The 23,204-nt window shown below is 39.8% G+C and overlaps 1 protein-coding gene across 1 annotated transcript in view; it reads left to right on the top strand.

Moving 5' to 3' along the window:
* The first annotated feature begins 945 nt into the window (after positions 1 to 945).
* Positions 946 to 23,204, top strand: part of arhgef28a (Rho guanine nucleotide exchange factor (GEF) 28a) — a 39,361-nt gene continuing 17,102 nt past the window's right edge. Inside the window, exons 1-14 of the mRNA XM_053339501.1 lie at positions 946 to 1,000; positions 7,008 to 7,152; positions 7,247 to 7,624; positions 10,700 to 10,889; positions 11,667 to 11,856; positions 12,312 to 12,381; positions 14,042 to 14,088; positions 14,264 to 14,336; positions 18,507 to 18,616; positions 18,737 to 19,014; positions 19,097 to 19,280; positions 19,386 to 19,497; positions 20,044 to 20,130; positions 22,255 to 22,297. Coding sequence (XP_053195476.1) covers positions 968 to 1,000; positions 7,008 to 7,152; positions 7,247 to 7,624; positions 10,700 to 10,889; positions 11,667 to 11,856; positions 12,312 to 12,381; positions 14,042 to 14,088; positions 14,264 to 14,336; positions 18,507 to 18,616; positions 18,737 to 19,014; positions 19,097 to 19,280; positions 19,386 to 19,497; positions 20,044 to 20,130; positions 22,255 to 22,297 — 1,940 coding nt within the window. The 5' untranslated portion in view covers positions 946 to 967. The remainder of the gene's footprint in view (positions 1,001 to 7,007; positions 7,153 to 7,246; positions 7,625 to 10,699; positions 10,890 to 11,666; positions 11,857 to 12,311; positions 12,382 to 14,041; positions 14,089 to 14,263; positions 14,337 to 18,506; positions 18,617 to 18,736; positions 19,015 to 19,096; positions 19,281 to 19,385; positions 19,498 to 20,043; positions 20,131 to 22,254; positions 22,298 to 23,204) is intronic.

Genomic DNA, 23,204 nt, shown 5'->3' with positions numbered 1-23,204 from the left:
ATTACATCATCGCATTGAATGCTAAAGATTTTTGGCATTTGAGCATAAAACATGACTGAAATGATAATTCTATCATCAAAACAGTTCCCAGTTAATCTCCTATTGATCGATTGATCGTTGTAGCTCAGTGACTAAAAATCAGTGATGGTTTACTGTTGTTCTATATGTGGAGTAAGGGGTTATACTTGGATTCCTGGTTTTTGTCAGTTGAGTCATTTTTCAGCCAGAAATTGAATATTGTTTGGTGTTTGGACTGATGGTTGAACAAAACAATATATTTCAAGATGTAACCTGATTGTGATGGACATTTTTCACTTTTTATAGACCAAATAATGAATCGCTTAATTAATAAGCAAGGTAGATTAATCGAAATAATTGTTGATTGCAGGTTCTAATTAAGATCTTAAAGTGGGAAGATGCTCACCACAGGAAGTTGGGTTGTTATGTACCGTATATGGTATGAAAAAAACAAACAATTAATGAAATCAATGAGTGTCTAGACAAAGCGCAGCATGCTGACACCACTGTGCTGCTTTGAAGTCATGCACTATTCACAGCTGAGAGTGAAGTCACAGAGGATCAGGTGTGTGCAGATGATACAGTTACCTTTTCCTCCCCTGCTGCATCCTGCCTGAAGTTACTGTAACTACTGTGGCATACATAGAAGTGTTTCCATCTTCCATCTTTCAGCAGAAAACCAGCTCAGTTGTTTTGTTTACTGTCCTCAAATCATTATCAGTGATCACTTGAGCATCTCTGTTTCCTCTGGGAGACAGTCCTAACTACTCTGGACTGTATAAACAGCCCGTATCATGGCAGAAATCAATGAAACGAATGATTACATGGTATAACAATTTAGATTGTATATTTACAACTGGTTACAGACTGTAACTTCTGTTGTATTCTCCAAACACTGTAGTGACATGACTCTATTCTCTTCAGGCATCTGCTGGTGGATGGGGAGAAAATGGAGGTGAACAGAAGAGAAGTGCCTTTATATGTAAGTGCTTGCATGTTTTTCTTCTCTTGTGTGTTAGTGGTCTTGTACAGGGGTCTGTTTGGGTATTTTTAGGGTGTGGTTGGGTACGTACATTAAGTCTCTTAAGCAGTCTACCACATTTAGACCCAATTCACTTATTTTCTCACCAGAATTAGAGCACTCTGTTTTTCCCTCCAGCCATCCCTTTCCTCTCTTTTAGTTCTGAGTCTCCTCTCTGTGCAGCAGTTGACTGGCAAGCCTTGTGTCGCAGGTGAAACCCAAGCCAGGAGGGTTTCAGTCCCTGGGGAAGCCAGGCCTTACACAGCCTGCTCACCAAATGACAAGGCCCTCTGAAAGCATGGCTTCCATGGGGAGTTTGGGAACCCGAACAATAGAATTTACCCATTTCTTTAGGCTTTTGACTGTAAGGAGTGCACACAGCCCATATGAATTATATAAATACACTTCTCTTTTGGGAGCATGTTTGAGTGCAGACTGTGCAGGTGTGTTTGAATTATTATTTCAAAACTTTTCTTTTGACATAGTAGAACTCCTTACTACATTCATTTCTTCCATGTGTCTTTCTTTTCCCATTCAATCTCTCTTTCTTTTGCCCCTATTCTCCCGTGTGTGTGGAAGCCTGGGTGGGCCAGTCACTGAAGCGTTGCCAGATTTCTGGTAAGCAGAGTGTCTGCTTGTTTTGCTGTGTCACCAGTTTCAGAGGGGGGAGGGGGGCTCGTGCAAAACCCTTTCCCTTCCTGCACTCATAGAGGCTATTGAGGACCAGTCTGAAACCTAGGCATGTGAATCATTACGGTTCTACCACGTACACATACACCTCTCCATTAAGAGGAAGTGGCGTCTCCACCCTCTAAGGTCACAGCTCAACAGGAGTAACTCTCACTACTGAATGAGATCCAGATTTCAATGTGGGGCTTTGTGTGGGTGAGCCACGGCACACTGCCGTGATATAAAGGCTGTTATTGTAACACGCCTAGTAAAGTTTTATGGTGCACCTCCACACATACAACATAGTGTCAGGTCCACAGCAGATACCGTTAGGCTAGATCAATGGATAAATGGATGCATTAAAGTGCAGGCGGCAAGCGTGGGAGTTCCTGTGTTTGAGGAGGTTTTATTGAGCCCTAGAGTCGAAGCGATCTGTGTGCAATTTGTTCATCCAGGTGTGTATGTGTGAGGAAAACAGGAGTGTGTGTGCTTGTATTATGAGTAAGCTGAAATATGAGAGCTCCAAAGTCGTAGTAGAGAGACAAATAACCAAAAAACATGCTTTTCTCAATTTTAATTGCCAGGGACAGTGATGTCAGTTTGTTTGTAGGTCCACCACTTTGGTACTGACTGTTATACCTCAACAACTATTGGATGGATTGCCATGAAATGTTGCACAGGCATTCATGGTTACCAGAGGACAAAGCCAGCAGGTCAAAGTGGCTTTGAAGATAAATCATAATGTCTTTAGTGGCCCCCAAAGTGATCAAAATTTTAGTTTTTTTCCAATTTCATTTATGTCTAAGGACTTCAAAACTAGACAGTCCAATCAGTATGAGCTGTACTTTGTGCTATTTAGTAAATATTTGCATGCTAACAAGCTAAACAAAGATGGTGAACATGGTAAATCTACTAAATGTTAATGTTGTCATTGCGAGTGTGTTGCCATGCTGGCGTTAGTATTTGGCTTTTGAAGCATGTCTGGCAATTTTCTGTATTTTGTACTTATACTTGTACTACATTGTTAATTTCTTAAAGGAATTCAGTACAAAGTTAATAGGTTGTGATGTGTAGCAGAACAAACTAGCAAACGTCTGTAAACAGAACCATGTTCCCACACATGCTCAGTGGAGTCTGCCTTACAAGGAACTACTCTCCAGAGACTTAAGATGTAATCACTGTTAGTAGTTTTTTTTAGTCATTACTTAAAAAATGACTGTGACCATAATCTTTGTGGTGAAAGAACTACAACACAGATGAATAAGATATAGCAGGCTTTGGATGTGTGCACTTGTAAGTAGAATCAATTCATTGTCGGCTCTGCATATGAGGTTTGTTGACAGTAAGAAAAATATAAAACATTATCAGCCCTATCTTTTTAAGCAATGTTGTGCTTATATACAGCCTCACTGAGTTCCTCGCATTGCTGTAGCTGCTTGTTTCTTTAGAGCAGCCAGTATCTCAACACATGCTCATAAATGGAAATATATTAGTATATCCTTGTTGCAGTGTATTTGTTCAAGTGCCAGTATGGTCTGATAGTGTTACTTATCACAGTGCTGTTTGAGCCAGTGAGTTTATGATTTTTTTCAGCTTTAAGTGCTGTGGTGATTATGTTTGCTATGCTGTCAAACCAATATAAAACCTCACCCTGCTGGTCTCAGTCATACAAGAGGCAAAAAATATCTCTCTTGCTTGGACAAATACATACATATGCTCTTATTACAACAGCTCTCTTTCTTTATAGATGTGGATTATCAACATGAGTTTTCATATTTATTCGTTTCACTAAACATTTACCTCAAAATACAGTTATTTTTTGGCATTATTTTGTAACAAGGGGAGTATACGTCTTTGAAATGTGTGTGTGTGGCACCATGCCAGTTTAATGACATCCTTTCTGACATGCAGACTATTAGTATCTCATTTGCACAGCAGATTAAATCAGAGGTATGTGTCTCAGCTGAGTATGAGAAAATGCACTCCAGTACTGTCACATCCAAGATTCCTATGAGAGTTTCTTTCAGCTTGGATGTGAATAGCCTAAATGTCACTGTGATTATTGCGTGACTCGGAAATATTTAAAACATTTTGGAGTTTGAAAAATGATTTGCTTGATGTATTACTTTGTGTGAATGTTTATGAAACGACTAAGCAAGTCAAAGTTGGTCAAAATGGTCCAAGCATATGCCTTTTCTCAGCCTTCTGTTGGTAAATGATCAAAGCCAAACCATTAAGTCATAATGATTTATTGTGACTGTAACATAAGCCTTTTTTTTTTGTAAATTCATGTGAGGATCCATCCACTGCAACAATGTGGAAGAACCTTTAATGCGACTGTTTCTCAGCTGAAATACTATACTGCAATTCTACTAATATTTTGTAAATATTTTAAACAGTAAATGCCAGACCCCGCTGACGTCAGGCTATCTTCTCACTACAGGGAAGTGACTGTTATTGGAGCTGTTTTTGTTGTTGCGGTGGAAGAGATCTCGCTCCCCTGACGTCAACTTATGTGTTGCACTCAGGAGATCACGGCAAAGAGCTCTAGAGCTGATGACTTCTGGTTTCCTGGAGACAACAGGCAGTAGATCTGTTGTTGTTTTCCACCTCTGGACTGACAGCATGTGGAGGTTATAAAATCATGTTTACCTACAGTGTATTAGGTGTTTTTAATGAGAACAAATATTGAACAAAACACCCCCTAGTTGTTAAGTCATATTTATGAAATCCACAGCATGGTTGCCTTTTTATAGAGTTATATCAAACAGCTATTGCATATGATAAACCTCTCTATAATGTGTTCAATATTAAACACATTATACCTGACCTGAGAACTGCCCATATGTGAGGCATGAGGTAAAACCACAAGGTGTTGAATATTTCATTGTTACTGGATCAGGCTGGGTCATGATGAAGCCCTGGAGAAAAGGCCATAGATCACATCAGCCTGATGTCTTATCACCATGATCCAACCATCCTCCTTTCTGTTCCCCAAGGCAACAGAAACGGAGGTAGGATCAATGAAATTCTGTCTTATCAAATTGTGCCTTTGTAAAGCAATATTATGTGAGGCATCTGCAGATGGAGCCACAGCCACCATGGAGGAGTGAAAACCAAATAAAAAGATATTGAAAAATAAGCGTTCACATGTAGTCGTGTAGTGTCTTTCATAAACCTTTATGATCCAATAGCTGGAGGACAATTAAAACATAATAACACACCACAGACAGGGAATGGATAAATATCATTGAATGTAACATGACATAATAAGACTCATCCAATGACGATTAGTAGGAATAATTCTTGTGATGATGGACATGATCTGTGTCCAAATCTCTACAAAAAACTAATAAAATGTCAATGGTTACTTTTGAAAAAATAAAAAGGGTAAGTTATGTCACAACTGAATGAAACATTTTTCAGAATGACCTAACCACCCTTTTCAGAAATCAGGAAAGCTGCATGAACCACAGACCAACGTCTTATCGTTTTGTTATGTGGAAAAACAATCAGCGATAGCATTAACAGTGGTAAGTGTGCACTAAGTGGTAGTGCCGCAAACCACTTAGCACACACAACAAGCTGAGAAACTGCAGCTTGAGTCACTCTTATCAGTCCGAACCAATAGCCTGCCTACACGAGAGGTCAGTCACTTCACTACCTCTGAACCACTACAGACTTAGATTTTAACAGTGACTCTTGAAAGCTCCAAGAGTTCAGAGGGCAAAGAAAATAAAGGGAGACTGAGTCAAAAATAAAGACGTAGAGAGATATATTTTACAGATCCAGTGAAATATCTCTACAGGATGGATTGGCACAAATTTTGGTGAAATATTCATGTTCCACATAGAAGGAATCCCCCAAATCTGATAATCTTTTTACCTTTCCTCTAGCGTCACCAACAGGTTGACATTTTTGCTTCCTCATGAAATGTCTTAGGGAAATTAATTTTTTCCCCCACATTGATCATTACAGCGTCACAGAGTCGTTGGCATGGTTGACTTCTAGTGTTGTTAAAGACAATTACATAGATTTTATTTAATTCATACACAATCTTAACTGTAATTGTTAACCGTGTATGCTTCAGTCTGTTGTATATTACAGATATTAAAACTAAGGGTGACAATAATGCAATGATGAGCCACAAAATGCAGTACCTAAAATATAAAGTTAAGTCGATGTAGGCGCTAGAGCTAAGTTTAAACATGATAGATGTCTTAAAGTGTTAACAATTAGTGTACATTAAAGGCAGAGTCAGTCATTCTGGTGTTTATTGATATGGTTAATAAGTTCAAAACACATAAACACACACACAGCAGTATACTTGTGTATTTTAAACAGCTGCCCGCTCCGATTACATGACAGAAACAGACTTGTTTGTTTGTTTTTTGCAGTACTCACAGAACGGACATTTAGTAGTTTGCTGAATTTGACAAAAAGTGTATTGAATAATCTTTCTCCAATATCACTGGCTCTACCTTTAAGGATAGCCCTATGGATCACAAGATAAAACCCCTGAGCTGACCACAAGAAAGCTGGAGATAAGGATATTGCACAATGTTGGAACTCCAACTATGCAATCCCTCTTGAACTTGAAAGATACACTCTTAAGCAGACCCTCTTGGAAAGGTCAGCCTCGGGAGGATAATAGTACTTAGTAGGATTAGCTAAGAACTTGTATCTTTCCAATGTTGATGTTGACAACAAAACACATTCACTTTACAGATGACTTGATGTCCCTGCATCAATGATTACATATTAAAGACATGTATCAGATGCAATGAATCATGTGAGTAATAGAGAGACCACTTAGAGAGAATATTGTGTTTTTTATCCATGTTTAGAGGAGAGTTGTTGGGGGTTGTCAGGGAGATGCAGTAAATAGCAGTGCTTAGATGAGGTCAATAAAGGGTAAAAAAGGCCAGTGATGTAACAGAAATAATGAATCTCATTATGAAGGTGGATCATGAAGTAGAGGCTCGGTGGGGTGCAACGGACTCCCATTGTGAGAAAATGACTGGTGTCCTTCTTCCTCTTTTTCCCAGCTGCCTCATTTTTACCCCTCCATCTATTACAACACATACAGTGAACTTTTTTAAACTGACTGAAATTAGTCTGAACTCATGAGCTGGGCGATAAGAAAAGACCTCTTACAAATGCTCACTTTAAATTGGAGCTATTAGAACATCATAATTGAGTAATTATATTGGATAGGGAGCGATTAAAGACTCCTCTATTTTTATTATGAACCATGTGCAGGTGCTTAAATGATTGTCTTTTCTTTTTCTGGTTGCAGGGACAGGTGGAGGCCCATGTAATGTTACAAGCCATCCCTCCAGAAGACGCAGAGTTGTATGTGGTTCTACAAGGCTCTAGACTTACACATGTGACTGCAGCCAAAAGAGGAGATGATGGACTGACTCTGTCTTTCACAGCTCCTGGTAAGTCCTTCTGTCAACCTTTTAAAAACACTCAGATTTCTTTCTTTACTTGTCATCGTCTCACTTCCTTCTATCATCATTTTCTCTCCCATAGGCCATGACCTTGTGGAAGTTGTCTCTGTCGCAACTTATTTTTACGCAGAGGACCAGGTCAAGCCGTGCAGGGGTGAAGCATCTCTTGAATATGTCAGGGATATTGCCCAGGAAGCAGCAGAGTACCTGAGTGCAAACAAGGACCAGCTTGGCCCTCAGAGCTACCTAGAAGTCCTGAAGAGGTTTTCCACGTGGGCGCAGGGAGATGACAAGGAGCTCACTGCTGGACCATTAGATCGCATTGAGGAGGATGTACGGCTTAGACAAAGTTCAGGCGATGAAGCAGATGTCAAACAGCTGGATGAGAGGATCACACAGGCTATGGCTAACATGGATTACCCTCAGCAGTGGAAAAACACTGAAAAACAGCCCAGAGAAGGTAATGAAGTAGGAAGTGAGAGTGTAAGTCACGTGCTGTGGTCAGTCTTCTGTGGCCAGAAGTACTTTTTGTAACCACTCCAGATTATATGTGATTTTCTGGCATGGATGTACATATTGAGTTGCAGGAAACTAATCCGGTTTAAACCAAACACCAAAAAGCACATTCAGGAGGTTTGTATCGGCGTGGGTTCATTTCAGTTTCTCTGACAAGTTCAGCAAAAATTTCCATAAGTCTCAGTTTGTGTTCCGCTACTTCCTGGATCACCAAGGTCAAAATGTTAGGGATTCCCCTCCGCTCAGCTGACATGAAAAGTAGCAGAAAGTATGTAACTCTTAAACAAAAGAGAGAAAGAGAGAGTAGTAGAAAGTATTCCCCCCCCCCCCAGCTATTGTTATCATTGTTTTGTATTCACAGACATTCCTAAACCTCTGGTTCACGGAAAAAAAAGACAAACAATATTTTGCAACTTAACTCTTAAAATATGTTGCTTTTATTTGCTCAAGTTTTGAAATATTCATCCTGTTTTCAATGAAACTATTTCTTAGAAAACTGGAGGTCAAGAGTCACAGGAGACTGATTCTGGGAAGACATGTTGCTATTGAATTTTTTAATCCTTACATGCAAAAGGTCATTTGAAACATACATTCTTCCAAAAGTGAGTGAAAAGTGACCCACATTAGTCTTTTTTTGGTAATGATATCTAGTTATTTTCATAATCTTTGCTAATACAAGGGGTCAAACTAATTATTTGAATTCTACACTAGTGTTATTTGAAGGTAATCAGACCTGTCTATCTACTTACCTAGCTTGTCAATGGCAACAGTATTTATTTGCTGCTAATGTTAGCTAGCTATAAAATAGGGTCATTTGATTATAAGCAAATACTCTTTGGCATAAAAGAGGAAATGTTTTTCTTGTATGAAAATGTAGGCTAAATAAATATTCATCAAATCTAAAAATGTCTTGCTGTGTCAAATATTGATGCTAATAACAGTTGAGTTGTTGTCCATATTACTTGCGTTATATACCCCAATATAAGTAAATGAAAGAAAGTCTGTAGGTAATGCATATGGTTTATGTGAACATTGTTAATGATAATTAATTTGTTTCCAGTGTATTGAGGTCTAAATTTAAATCTCACAACCTCAACAGATAGACAAAATAAAACCAATACTATCCTCATAGCCTCATACCATCAGAGGAATGTTATAAAATATAATCTATTGTAAGTCAGATGACAAACTCTTTATCAAACAAGTCATATTATAGTCCTTTGGGTTACTATCATTACTCTATCATGGCTACTGTGTATCATTGTTCTGTTCAAGAGATTTCAAACCCAACATGAGATCTGACTCTACTGCACAACTCCTCCATCACATGATATGCAGGACCAGCCAGCCAGCCAGCCAGCCAGGCAGGCAGAGGCCGGTGTGCTCCAAAGACGGAGCAATTACTGCCATTATTCCTCTTCACTCAGATTAGAGTTGTCTTGCAGACCTCCGTGTCTATTAAATCAACTCCCACAATCCTCCTCTTCACTGCACTCCTCCACCTTTACACCACAGCTGTCTCAGAGTTGTTTTTGGCGTCTGGCCTCAGATTTTATTATTTATGATGTTCCATTATTTCAAAGCAGTGAAGTCTCTCCTCATTATGAAGAAATTGTGGTCGAACACTAACAACAGTATGCCAAGGTATTACTGTGTGCACAAAAAGAGCACTTACGCGTTTCCAGATTTAAAGTAAGAGATTGTGTGCCCTAGTGTGAAAAGTGAGTGTGAAAAGTTTGAGTTGATGTAGTCGGTACAGATGGCTTATACAGCTCTAGACTGTTTTGTATTCAGCATTGTAAAAGGAAATGAGTTCTGAGACAAACTAGAGCACACAACAAATGCACATGTCCCGTTCATCCCAGTCCTCTCATTAGACAGTAGTAAATTTATGTCCATGCCGTTCTTAGAAAAAACAAATTTCCATGCAAAACACAGGCGAGGTGCAAATGCAAATAGCTGCCGGCCCCTAGTCCTTTAGTGCACTAGTCAAATTTGACAATGACATTCTTGTTTGCATGAAGGGTATGTTCAGTATTCACTCTCCTCAGTCTGCCAAAACTGGGTCACAATTAACGATGCCATTGTGGAGGTGATGGGGGCATTTCAGCTATCTCAGGGCTCCAGCAACAAATTGGAGGGAAAAGAAAAAATAAGAGTTAAATTCTTCTGCACGTTGTTTCACTGTCCGAAAGATAGCACCATGGCAACCTTTAGCCAGTCACCCACACTTAAAGGAAAGGCCCAAAGATAAAGTACCTGTGGTCCTCTCTTAATGAATATTTGATCCTGTGCTTACAAAACAACAAGGGTGTATTTTGTATGCAGGATTTGTGCTGACTGCTAAGCAATGATCTGTATTACTGTTGGTGCTGCTGTAACATATTAGCTAGTGAGTGCATGTTAAAACATCAAGATTTACAATTGGAATTGGGGTTATTTATATGCCCTTATACTTGTTGTTTATATGCCCTTATACTCTACTGCACACGAGGCATGAGGCAGCAACTGTTTTACAGCAGGTGTTAGCTCAGTGAAATATCCTGTTTTTCTGGGTAGTAATATTATTGATATACCGTGGACCTTTCATAACCCAGTACTTCATTCCTTCATCTGCATGGTATGCTATTACAATACATTCCATACATAGCCAGCAGATGATCTGTGTACATCTGTGAAGGTTGATGGAAAGGTTTACATAAGTAACCTCAAAGTGAAAGTATTTGCCACATGGCGACATGTTGGCAAACTGTAAGATTATCCAGCAGTTATTCCTTCAACTCCAGTATGCTCGATTGAGACACTAAAATGCTGAATGTTCAATCGCTTTACGCTGCCCTGCATAAAACGTTTTCCCAAATCCTGGAAAAAGTGTAGGATTTTTAGGAAAACCTTTAGGAAATATTGCATTTTATGTCAGCAGCGTTTCTGACTATAAATCTCCCCCTTGTTGTTTTCCTCTCTCTCTCTCTCTCTCTCTCTCTCTCTCTCTCTCTCTCTCTCTCTCTCTCTCTCTTAGCTGTTGAACTTCAGCCCAAAGAAACTCTCCTTCACCTTGCAGTGCGCTTGGGTTTGGTCCATCTCTCCCGTTTCTTAATTCACCAGCCAAGAGGTCAAAGGTTATTGACTTTGCCCAACCAGGAGGGAGACACACCTCTCCAGCTGGCTCAGAAGGATGGAGAACATGCCATGTTCAGGGTGCTGGCAGCGTAAGGCTTTGATTTTTATCTGTTTTACTGTAATACTTAATATGTTCTCTTTTACTCTCTCAGACAAACATCTTTAATTGCTTCCAGGAGCCATTGGAAAGGGAATTTCTTGCCCTACTTGAGGAGTTTAAAGGCTTTCTGGAACCTTTTTATTTTATCACAAGTAAAGTTCAAGCTAATAGCTATTTATTCTATTAATAAGCTGCTAGAAACCACAAATCATCAAAGAGGATTTGCCATGGCTTCAACATTGTTATAAGAGCGGGGAAACCCACCACAAATTTGCCAACATCAAACACTTCTGAGCCATTTCTGAATAAATCTGCTATTTTCCATATGGAAAATAACACGCATGCCACAAAAACCCACTCAACTAGCAAAGGAAAACATTAAAGTCACAAACCATCTTTGTTAAACAGACAACTACAGAAAGCTACTCAAGCAAAGGAAATCAGGACACAGTGTTGCTATATGTATGATAAGTCATACGTGTAGCAACTAAGGTCATATTTCAAAACCTGAAACGTGTTTAATCACTGATCATTATCCTGCATTTCCCCCTGCAGTGATAACAATACAGATAATGCTTGAGAACCTGTCAGTGAATATAAATGATATCAACATTTTCACATATGATAACTAATGAAAACTTCAGATAAGGCTGATTCATAGAAGAGGCTCCTTTCAGTCTGCATTCATTCACTCAATATTAACCTCACATCTGATAATCTTTATTCTAATTTTGTTCACTCGTGCCGCTTTCTTTCACCTTATCAGACCTCCAGGTCCTGTAGTCGGCCCTATTCCCGGTGTATGGTGCGTTTGGTCAGACAGCTCCCGCATGATGAGGTTTTGTCCTGGGACGGACTCATTGACCCTGACTGTGCAGGAGGCTCCCAGCAGCTGCTCACAGGAGGGCATCATGTTCCTCCGAGACAGACTAGGAGACCACAGCGTCCTCAAACTGGTGAGAGCAAACACGGAGAGAACACCTTTATTTTAAAGTCTGTTATTGTCACATCTACTGCCAAATAAAGGAAAGAAAACACAAAACAAATATTCCCATGCATCTCTGTGAATGATGTAATGTGTCGTTGCTGTCGAGATAAGGCCTTTTCCACAGGTTTTGTTCGGGCTTGTGCAAACAGCAAGCCCTTGACTCTCACACTCTTTAACATGCAATCAGACATTGTGATAAGAGTTGAGCAAGTTAACAAGTAAACAAAACACTGCAGCCTTTTGCAGCTGGTAAGTCAGAGGGAATGAATGACCAACCTGAAACAGGCACACAGGCCAGGATGTTGTGCTATTAGCGTGTAGAGAATGAACCCGTGTGACATTTTTGAAATGTTAGATCATATTATTTAAACTACATGATTGACAGTGTAATTGTGTTAATGGAAGATCTGCTTTTTGTTTCAGATATCTGTGCTTAGAGCCGACAGCGAGGTTGAAAAGAGAGACAAAAATGAAGGGCATCCTAGCGATGAAGGTAAGCTGACCTTTTAAATTGAACTCTATGCTATATCAAGTATTAAACCTCTGTATAAAGTAGTATTAAGTAGTCCTTTATCATCCTGAGACCTGCTTACAGTAACCTGATAATGACGTTTGGTTACAAATGAGTCACAGATGATTCACAAGGTACTTTTCATCTGTAATCCACCTGCATGAGGAACTAGTTAAACACAACAGAACTAGCAAATAAGTACCTGGAAAAAAGTACTAATAATTGTTAGTAAGAACCTGTAATTACTTACTTCCCTCTCTTTCTTACTGTAAGAGTCTTTTTCTCCACATTACACAATCACGAGAGAGGGATGAGCTCAAGACAAACATGTGTTATTCGTGTTCTCCTGTATGTGCCACACATTACCTGTCACATGGAGGTTTCAGCTGTGTAACCCGACCTAGGAGAACAAAAACATCATACACACACACACACACACACACACACACACACACACACACACACACACACACACACACACACACACACACAAACACACAATTACATACATGCATACAGAGTGATGTAAGTGCACAAAAAGTCATAGATGTAGTATTGTGTAGTGCTAAAATGATTAGTTAATAATATATGACTGAAAATGAATGAACAATTTTGCTAACAAATCAATCATTTAAATCATTTGTGAAGCAAAAATGCCAAAGCTTTGCTGGTTGTCAGCTTCTCAAATGCTTCCTTTCTCTGTTTTATATCACTTTGTATTTAATATCTGTGGATTTTGGACTATTGGTGAGACAAAACATTTGAATTTTACTTTTTTTTGACACATTGGAGACTTATTTTTAAAATAACCCAAAAAATAATGATAAACATGTCAAATAATAAAACTAATCTTTAGTTGCAGCCTATCATACTGGGCCTCTGCATGCACAGACAGCTCATATTTGCTCTGCCTGTGTGTGGCGGTATGTAAGTGGAGATTTTACTGAAGAGCGGTGGAAAACAAACCACCACAGATTCACTTGAGCAAACATTTGTACTCCCTGACATCCATCACATACAGCCCAAAAAGACTAAGAAAACACTTCCAACAGACAGCATACACAGCCACACTCTCCTTTCCACGTGTGTTTATTCTTCCTCAGAGAATACAGGGAAAACTTAAGGGGGCAGATTGTGTTTCTTTTAGTGTGGGGTGACTCACGCTGGCATGCAGCCACACACAGAGTAAGATCCATGCAGATCTTTAACAATACTGCCACTACCTCTTTTATTTTTCTGTTTGTCTCTGTTTCATGCACATGCACACACACGTTTCGTATCGCTCGCTTAACCTGTAGCCACTGTTTTTGGTAACCATAGAGATGGCAGATGGCACTATCGACTCATAAAGGGAAGCAGGAAGTGTACCACAGTATTGACCTTAACCCTGTCCCGACTTCAGCAGCCGTCCATTAATCCTCTCGAAATAACAGCCTCACAGTAGGGAGTTTGTGCTCTTCCTTTGGACCTGCTGCTTTGGACGAGCACAACATCTCATTGGCCAGTTTTCCGTTCCTGGAGAGAAGAGTCATAACCAGAAGACCTGATGCCGTGCCGTCCACACCAATCTTCTTGACAGGAGGAGGAGGGTATTAAGTGTGTCATGCATCAACTTCTGGCTAAATATTTTTATTTTTCACAGGCGCTAGCAAGGAGATCCGAGCGGAGGAGCATGTGCTGGTTGACAACGTGAGTATGCAGATGTATATGTGAGTCTTGTTGTGTGCTATAAATGTTTATAGATTTTCCTCTTAAGTTGGCTGCCGGTCGTTGTGCGTGTATTTGTGTTGTTTCCAAGTAAATGATACTTGAATTTGCCTAAGAGCCATGCTTCCTTTGTGGTTTTGTCTTGGTTTGTTTAAAGGTTTTTGAAGAACAGCTTGTTCTCTCTTTGGATGACGACGACGATGAAGAAGAGTACCCATCCTCATTATTTGGTAATTCTTTTCTCTTCTCTTCTCTTCTCTTCTCTTCTCTTCTCTTCTCTTCTCTTCTCTTCTCTTCTCTTCTCTTCTCTTCTCTTCTCTTCTCTTCTCTTCTCTTCTCTTCCATTGTCTCAACATTTTTGCTCGGTAAACACAATAGTGAGTTATCCAGACAAAAATACTGTTTCCATTTTAATATTATGGCAATAATACGCTGACATTTTGGCTTAAATTCTGAATGGGTAATCCATAAAAAAACACAACAACATATCTGTGGCTGTACTGAACAGCAGGGTGTGGGAACAATGCATAATAAGCTGGTTGCGAGCGCCCTGACTGGAATCCGTTTCTCTTGTGACGCTGGCACAATATTCAGAGCTCTGCTTTGAATCACATAATAGGAAATCAATACTCTTAATGCTTTACAGACACAGGCAGGGATGCACTTTTTCTTTTAGGTTCAGGCAGTTTTCTTTGATTTAGCAGTAGTATTATTACTGTGGGGCTTTAGGTGGTGCAGGTTGGGGTTTTTATCCACTTGGCCTTTGCAGTGACTCAGTCTGAAAATACTGGAATCCTCTCATATCACTGGGACAAAGACAGAAATGGGGTCAGACTTGTCCCACTCAAATTCTGTCTGAGCTGGGAGATGCCCCCCTCTGGCCTGTCGCCCTGCCACCCTCCCTCCCCCGACTCCCCGGGGTCGGACAGTGGAGCTCTGTACTTAAAGTGAGAGTCGGAATGTTAACAAGCTCAAATGCTGCAGGCTTACAAAAGGTGACATTTTAGGTGAGACACATACATTATCCTTGAATTCTCTTCAAATGCACATGTGCGCACAAGATTATATAAGCTCAGCGAGCGCAAACACTGGCCTAACTCGTAAAACTTGGAGGAGGATGTTGAAATTTTTTTTAGGTGTTGACACGGTTACTGTGAATGCTATTTTCTTGTGTGTTGTTTGTGGGAAGAATGAAGTGTGCTGTAAACTCCAGAGAGACTAGGCTCCAGAGTTGCTGAGTAGAGCCCATAAACCTGTGTGACCATAAGCTGAAGTGTGTGTGAGTGTGTTATGATAATGTGTCTTCGTGAAGTGCTGATGAGTGACAACACAGGGGCATTGATCCCCGTGTTTTCAGCTCAAGTGGATTGCAGAGTTGTTTGTGTGTTGCTAGTAATAAAACTCACTGTCAAGCTGAATGCTTTGGTTGTGTTGACAGTGCCTTGAGGCCTCTGTGGTACAAAGTTGTCATCCAGAGTTATTTTTCCAGATCTGTCGAAATGATCATGAAGTTTTTCTCTGTATTCGCTGACATAACTCAGCAGTGTCAGTTATTGTTGGAGCTAGCTTTGGTCAATTAGTCTACCAGTTGAGACTGGTGTTGCTGCAATCTCTCCATCTCGAGTGGAGCTTTTGTGTAAAGATGCATGCACATCTGAACAAATACAAGGCAGATGGAGATGTATAGAGAAGACAAGTGAAATACAATGAATGAATACGAGAACTCCTGCCTTGTATGTTTGAGTTCCATGCTAATGTCTTCACTGTGTGAGAGCAGCAGAGAGGAAATGCCTCTGTGGTGCCCAGGATTTCCCTTACATTAGTGCAGGCATGGCTGGTCCAGACATCAAAGCCTGTGTGGAAAGTGCACACAGGGCTATGAAAATGGCATCTCATCAAGAGGTAATTTTCCACATTGTTATAAACCCCCTAGCACTGCCACCATCACCACCATCTTCTGTACGGTGGATATGTACACTACAACTGTACATTTATTGTGCACACATAAATTTCTTACTTGCACTATCTTTCTTCATACTTCTATTTTATCACATTTCATTGATAAATATTGCATGTTTTACACTTCATTATTGTAATTTGACAAGTATAGTTACATTACTTTGCAGTTTGTTAAACAAAACATATAATAATACAGCTCCTTTCATACATGAAATGCAGCTTAACGTGCTTTATAGTAGAAAATCAAATCAAAGACAAAGGTATTAAAAATAATACATGAGGCAATTCTTATACAGCAATAAAAAAGAGCAATTAAACAATACAAAAACAGTTAAAAAAGCATAAAACGGGTATATAAAGAAGTTTCAAATAAAAACAGTGATTTAAAAAAGTAATTAAAAGCAAGATTATAAAAATAGGTCTTGAGCCATTTCTTAAAAGCCTTCAACAGCTTGTCTAATTAGTTGTGGGAGTATTTCCTCAACCTTGGGTGCATTACAACAGAGGGCTGCTTCACTAAGCTTTTTATAGTTAATTTTTTGCAACATTTAGCAAGCCTGAACCACACGACCTAAGGGGAACGTTATGAACAAACTCAGATAAACAGCTAGAAATGGATGAGGGTGCTGAACCATCGAGAGCCATTGTAATGATGATAAAACTGGAGTAATGTGATCACCTCTCCTGGTTATTGTTCAAATCTGGCTGCTGAATTTTTTTTTGGCAATTCAGAATAAATAAATTGCGTTATAATAATTCAGGCGTGAAAAAACAAAAGTATGAGCCATCTTTTTGTTTTCTTTTTTGACTCGTTCTGTGGCGCCAGAACAATTTGGAAGTCAGAGAACAAGATATGACCAACTTTATGATACTCTGTCATGGATTTATGGCTTTTAACATTTTGTAAAACTCAATATGAAGCTACAACCAGCAGCCAGTTAGCTTAGCTTAGCCTTTTTTTTTCTTATTCGGCTGTTCCAGTTAGTTTAATTTGGTACAAAGACTGGAAATTGGGAGACAGCTTTCCTGGCTTTCTCCATGAAGTCACTGCACGCAGCCAGGAAAAAGATTGGAACGTAAACCAAAATTTTTCATTTTTACACTTTGTTTTGGTACAGATTAAACAAACGAGATGTAAGGTGTTGATTAGTGAGTTTTTAGGGATGCTGGTACCAAGTAGATTTTGTTATCTTTGAGTAGAGCCAGGGGGAAGACTAAATACCCTTGTTGGGCATGCTTTAACCAGTATCCATGAAGACCTGACCCTACTCCGCCTCTGACTGGTTCTGACTATGACCTTTCTATCCTAACCCTAACCATCTCACTCCCCGTGCCTAAACCTAACAAACTGGCCCTCAGGTATCTTTGTCAGATGTCATGGAAGCATGCCCAGCAAGGGTAATTTTTCTCAGAGCTATGCTAGCTATTTCCAATGTTTATGCTAAGCTAAACTAACTAGCTGCTGGCTGAGGCCTCATGTTTAGGGTACATTATAAATGAGAGTGGTACCAATCTATCAAACATCTCCTCTAACTCTTCATAAGACATTTTAATGATTCCTTTAAAATACCCAAATGTAAATAAAGGAGTTCAAATGAGTTCCACCTTGGGGTGATCTTGTACTTTGGAGATTAAGACGGCAACCAGAAACCACAATGGAAAAAAAAGGAAAGTCTGGGAAGATGAGTCCTCAGGTACAAGAACCTAACCCATGTGTTAAAACGATGGTCTTTATTTATGACTATTACAAAGAATTAGTGTCCATAAACAACATTCGGCAGCAGACGAAGTACGCGAAAGAGAGAATGACATCGTGCAAGTCAATAATCTACTTTTTTCCACCAGAAAATAGCCTGTTTGTACAGATGATATGTGGAGGTTTCTATGAAAACAAGCCTTTAAAGGTCAAAGAGGGAGTAGGTATGCAGTGTCTCATCACATTTTCCTTTCCTCCGTCTAAGCCTTGACATTTAAGCCATGAAAGATCAATGAATTATTGTGAAACGATCCCAAATAACAAGAATGAAGTAGAACAGAGGGCTTATCAGAACAGTCTGAGCAGTCCAATATAATGGCATGTTTGGTAATCGTATATTCCTCCTTTTTGGCATACCTGCTTGAGGTTTTTTGGTTGCTTGGTGTCAGACTGTGAAATTTGTTGTCTGGTTTAGATATCTGGTCATCTCACGCTTCTCTAAGAGCTGCTCTCTGCATTCAACCAGACATATGCTATGGCAATCAAAAGTGGCCTCTCACTGCGTTCTGTGTCAGTAAATCATTCAACAGAATAAAAAGCAATATCTAGTAGTCGTCTGCATCTTGTAGAGTGAATTACTGTAAAGTAGTTTATCTGAACTGGGAAAAGGGAGGGGAGACAATGTGAAGTAGTCCGTTTGAATTATTAGAAACTATTCCAAGATTGTGCTGTATGTTTATTGCAGTAAATGGGCATCCCATGCAGTCCAATGGAGTTCAAAGCCAGTTCTCCCAGCATGCTACAGACCCTCCGCTTTCCATGATCAACAGCAGCAATCAGTCACAGCCGACACAGGTTGCGTATAGTCTCTCTCTTCAAAAGGTTATTTAATCTTTTGTTTTTGCAATGCTACTATTTTATTCACATGATCTTTCTGTTGCACCTTTTCTCTTCTTTCCTGTGTTTTTGCCTCAGGCCGATGATGCCGACACAAAGTGCAACATCAGCGGAGTGACGAGTGACAGCACAGCGACTGACAGCGGATTATGGGACACAGTGGACTCAGAGGACCTCCTTCTAGCCACTGATACGCCTCCACCCTATTCAGAAGACTTCTACTCTCCCTCTGTACCCTGTTCTCTCCCTCTTCAACTCTCGCGTGCTGACCAGGCACTCGCCAGGCTGAGCCGTCTCACCTCCCCTGAGTCGACCAATCAGAGAGACAGTCCGCCCATGGACACCTGCGACCTCAGGTATTAAATATCATAGAAATTCAGAGGGTAAGCGTTCTGGGTTCCAGGGTGGGTCTGTGTGTAACCGCTCTTGTTATTTCAGTCCCAGTCTTGTGGCTCTGGAAGTGGACAGTGAAGAGGACAGCATTGAGCCAAAGTCACCGCTTTCCCCACTCTCCTCAGATGTTGAGAAAAATGAAGAAAAAACTGAAACCAATACTCCCTCCCCTGACCTTACTTGCACTCGCAGCCAGTCTGCCTCCTCAGCATGTGAACCCGCCACAAAAGTAAACAGCCTTTCGTCAAATATTTCCACTTTCCATTTATATCACAAAAAAAGTGTTGTTTGAAGTCTTATCTTCTTGCTTCCAATTATGTCTTTCTTTGTCTAGGAACTGGGTGACCAGGGGATACGCCTGCGCTCTTATTCCTACTCCTCCTCGAAAATCAGTTTACGTCCTTCTCGTATTGCCCGGGACAACCACACGTTAGATCCCAACCCCGGTCAGTAACTATGGGACTGTTAAACCACCTCACACTCTCACCTACTTAGAAGCTTGGTGTAACTCATAACTAACAAGGCCTCCATGAACTAACTTCACTTGTTTGGTGTGTCTCTAATGGGGCAGTCTCACAATATTTGTTTTTATGTTCTGTTACTTTTAAACTAGCTTTTCAAACGCAAATAACCTCACTACTAATATACAGTACAGTCAACTCCGAGTAAATGTATGATTAGCAATAGATTGACTTGATTTTGGTGAGTATATGCTTTCTCAAGAGATTTCCAAGAGTTAGATGAGATGATGTTGAAACAAGAGTTATGTCTATCATCACATCAAAGTCTCAGCAAGAAAGCAAATATGCACTGTATAGTTCCCAAAATTTCCAACATTTCTTAGGATTCTACTTTGCTTTTTAAAAAATATTTACAATAACCCATTAAATATTGTTTTAAGGGCTCTCAGTCCAGAGTTGACTGTACATGGTGATAGTTAACACGCTCCATAGTTGATGTGTGAGCAGCCCTCTGTCCACTGTGCCCTGTAGATGCCGTGCTCCACAGCGTCAGCCACAGCCGATCTCTCCTTCAGGCCCTATCTCTGTCTAAATCTCTGTCTCTGCTCCACCCTGGTAGTAAGTACTGGACACATGCAGCCGTCACACTGCGCTAACGCCCTGCATAGCCGGCATGCTGCTGTCAGTGTCAGTGCTTATGTGTGTATGTGTATGTGTGTGTGTGTGGTCGAGGTTATTATTGTAAACTAATTCAACGAATATCTGACTGCATTCAGAGACAAAAAATGACTTTAAAGGGGCTATAATCAATATTTTTATTAACAAAAAATCAAATTACAATGTATAATGTGAAGGCTTGCTGGTAATAGCAAACCCACAAAAAATGATCAACTGACTCTACAGTTCCCCACAGCTCATTCAGCTCATTGTTTTGATATTACTGATTTGGTTCAGTGCTCTCATCAGCATTGTTTTCAGCCGCAGCAGGCAGCTGTTTCAGCGAAAAAGCTCTGATAAACCAAATGTTTGCGACTTGCCCGGCATCAAATGGCTACACACTGACAGACAAGTTGGCAACTAGTTGGTGAATCTAGTGGAGCATTTTGCAGCTAAAAAAGCCAGATACGCCCTTCAGAAGTTGATGGAGGACTTAACCCTCATCATACCAACATACAAGGACTACTGACTGGGGTCACTGGAGACCCCAAGAATCAACTACTGTAAGAAATTACTGGCATAGCAACATTTATTTCTAAACTTATTTCTTCTCAAAACATAATTGTTATGTAATTAACGTAATCTAAAAAACAGATCATTATTGTTTTAGGCAGTTAATTTGCATATTGTGTAAAATGAAAGAGCATATCAGGAAATCTCTGTCTGCTGCATCTCTCCTTCAAAATAACAGTGTGTCCCTACACCACGTGATAGTGTGTGATACTTTTAAACTAGCATCCATGGCAAGCATGAACTCAATAAATAGTTCCATCTATTAAAACTGCAAAGGCAGAATTAGGTGCTTTTATTTTGGGGTTGTAAAAAGCACTAATTAAAACAGAAGGAGAAAACAATGATGTGAAGTCATTAGAAACATATTGATTGATAAAATCCTAAAAAATGGGAATAACAGAATAAAACACCTGTGAGGTATGACAGAAAGTAAACCTGAGTCTTGGACTTACATCAATTTAAAAGGTGATAATGTCACAGTTGTTTACAGCTTGTTTCTGAGGCTGAAAGGTCTGTTTTTGCAGACTGGTACATGTTGAATTGTTTTGCCTGTTCCAAAATATAATGACCACAACAGAAACATGATCCTAAAGTTTTGTTTTGATCCTGTGTGTGGAAGGGGCAGTACTATTCTATTATGACTGCCACCTGTTCTCCAAATTTATGGGCGCTTATCCAACAGGATTTAAAAACACAAATAATGAACCCTGCTAAACCTGAAATGAAACCAACTCCCTTTTTCCTTTTAATTATCTTAAATTACAATATATGAAAGTGTTTGGTAGAGATAGCACAGAAGTATAAAACCATCACAAACTGGAGTAGAAGTCACAATATGCATGTTAATACTAAAAACAATGACTTGGAATTAGAAAGTGGGACTAAAAGTATAATCAAAGCAAAAACTAAATTAAAATCATGAAACTGTAACAACCTTGGCGTGTGTTTGCATGTGTGTCTGAGCAGATCTGTGTCTGTATATGCTTGGTCTAATCATGACACAGCTCGACTGTAATCAGAATAACAGCGGGAGCGCAAGAAGAAATCAAATTTGCAATGATGAAATGAAAAGACTGATTGCTTTGCAGCCCGGTGAGAGATATGAGGATTCTCTGAGGGGTCGGCACTTTGTGTCTGTCTGTGCTTTCAGCTTTCATATGTGTCTCTCTGTACCGGTGACGTACCTGAGGATCATCTCTGTCACTTTGCATTTCAATCGTTGTTATGTTCAGATGCTTTCATATGATTCAGTTCAGACGGCAAACTCTTTCTCTGGCATGTAAAGAAACCTGCAAGGCTTTTTTTTATAAAATCATGTAACTCTAAAACAGTCTGAATTTGAGAATGAAACATCTTAAATTGCTATGATTTCCTTCTTTCTTATATCATTCAGTCCACAGGGATTAATCACCAGATTTGGTACAGCGGGTGCTTTTGCTGTCAAACGTGTCATTAGGTTTTTTTGATTCAACAATTACTTCAACAACTTCTCCCAACTCTTTATGTCCACAGAACAAAGAGCCTCCAGTATATCAGAACAGGCACATGAGAAAAGGTATTTATACTTTACATTTTATTTATTTATCTCTTTCTTTTTGCACTTGCATTGTGTTCCTGAAGCTTTTCAGTGTTGCTCTGTGCTAACATCAAATGACTCAGCCTTTCAGGTTGGCCTCACTCATTGAGGCTTTTGCTCTTAATTTAAATGACAGTATGTTTCATCAAATATGTAATCCTCATCGCCAAGAGCAAGATATCTCAGTAACCATGACCACCAGGTTGCTTGGTGACAGCGGCGCAGTCTGTGAAGTTTGCTGCCTGTCTCTTTTGTCCTTGTGTTGCAGAGCTGGTTTAATGTTTGCTCCTGGTGTTTTGATCCTTTCTTTCTTTCTGTCTGTCTTTCTTTTTTTTTTTTTTTTTAGTTGACAACAGTAGTTAATGACGTGCTGATATCCATGTGACCCTGTCCCTGAACTACTTCCAACCCCCCCCCCCCCCCCCCCCTTTTTTTTTTTTTTTTGGTACAATACATTTGCCCTGTTTTCCATCTGTGGCTTACAGTGTCATCGTGTCCCAGTGCAGTTTATTCTCAGATAGGACCAGCTGCATCACAGATATAAAGATATCATAACATATAATGATTGTACTATGTTTCTAACGCACATGCAAATAATGGTTCACGACTTGACCGCAGATTCTGATATAGAGTAATGTGTTATAATGTGTTGAAGCTTTATATGACCTCTGTTTTGCTCTAAGGGGAAAGTTACTGGTTTTAAAAAAAGGGACATCCTTTACCCTTCCTGTTCCACTATTTTTACTGCCACTCCATCAGGAACAAGGGCAACTTTTTCCCCCGTCTGCCTTTTGTCATTTAACTGCCTCGTCTCAGTAGCTCCCCCTGGTGGAAGACACCGCACAGACTCAGAGATAAAAACAACCAGAATAATTTGTTGGTTGTT

This window comes from Scomber japonicus, chromosome 19 (genome assembly GCF_027409825.1).
Source record: "Scomber japonicus isolate fScoJap1 chromosome 19, fScoJap1.pri, whole genome shotgun sequence".
NCBI classification, from domain to species: domain Eukaryota; kingdom Metazoa; phylum Chordata; class Actinopteri; order Scombriformes; family Scombridae; genus Scomber; species Scomber japonicus.
Note: the sequence above shows the minus strand (reverse complement) of the source record. Positions and strands in the feature narration are given on the sequence as shown.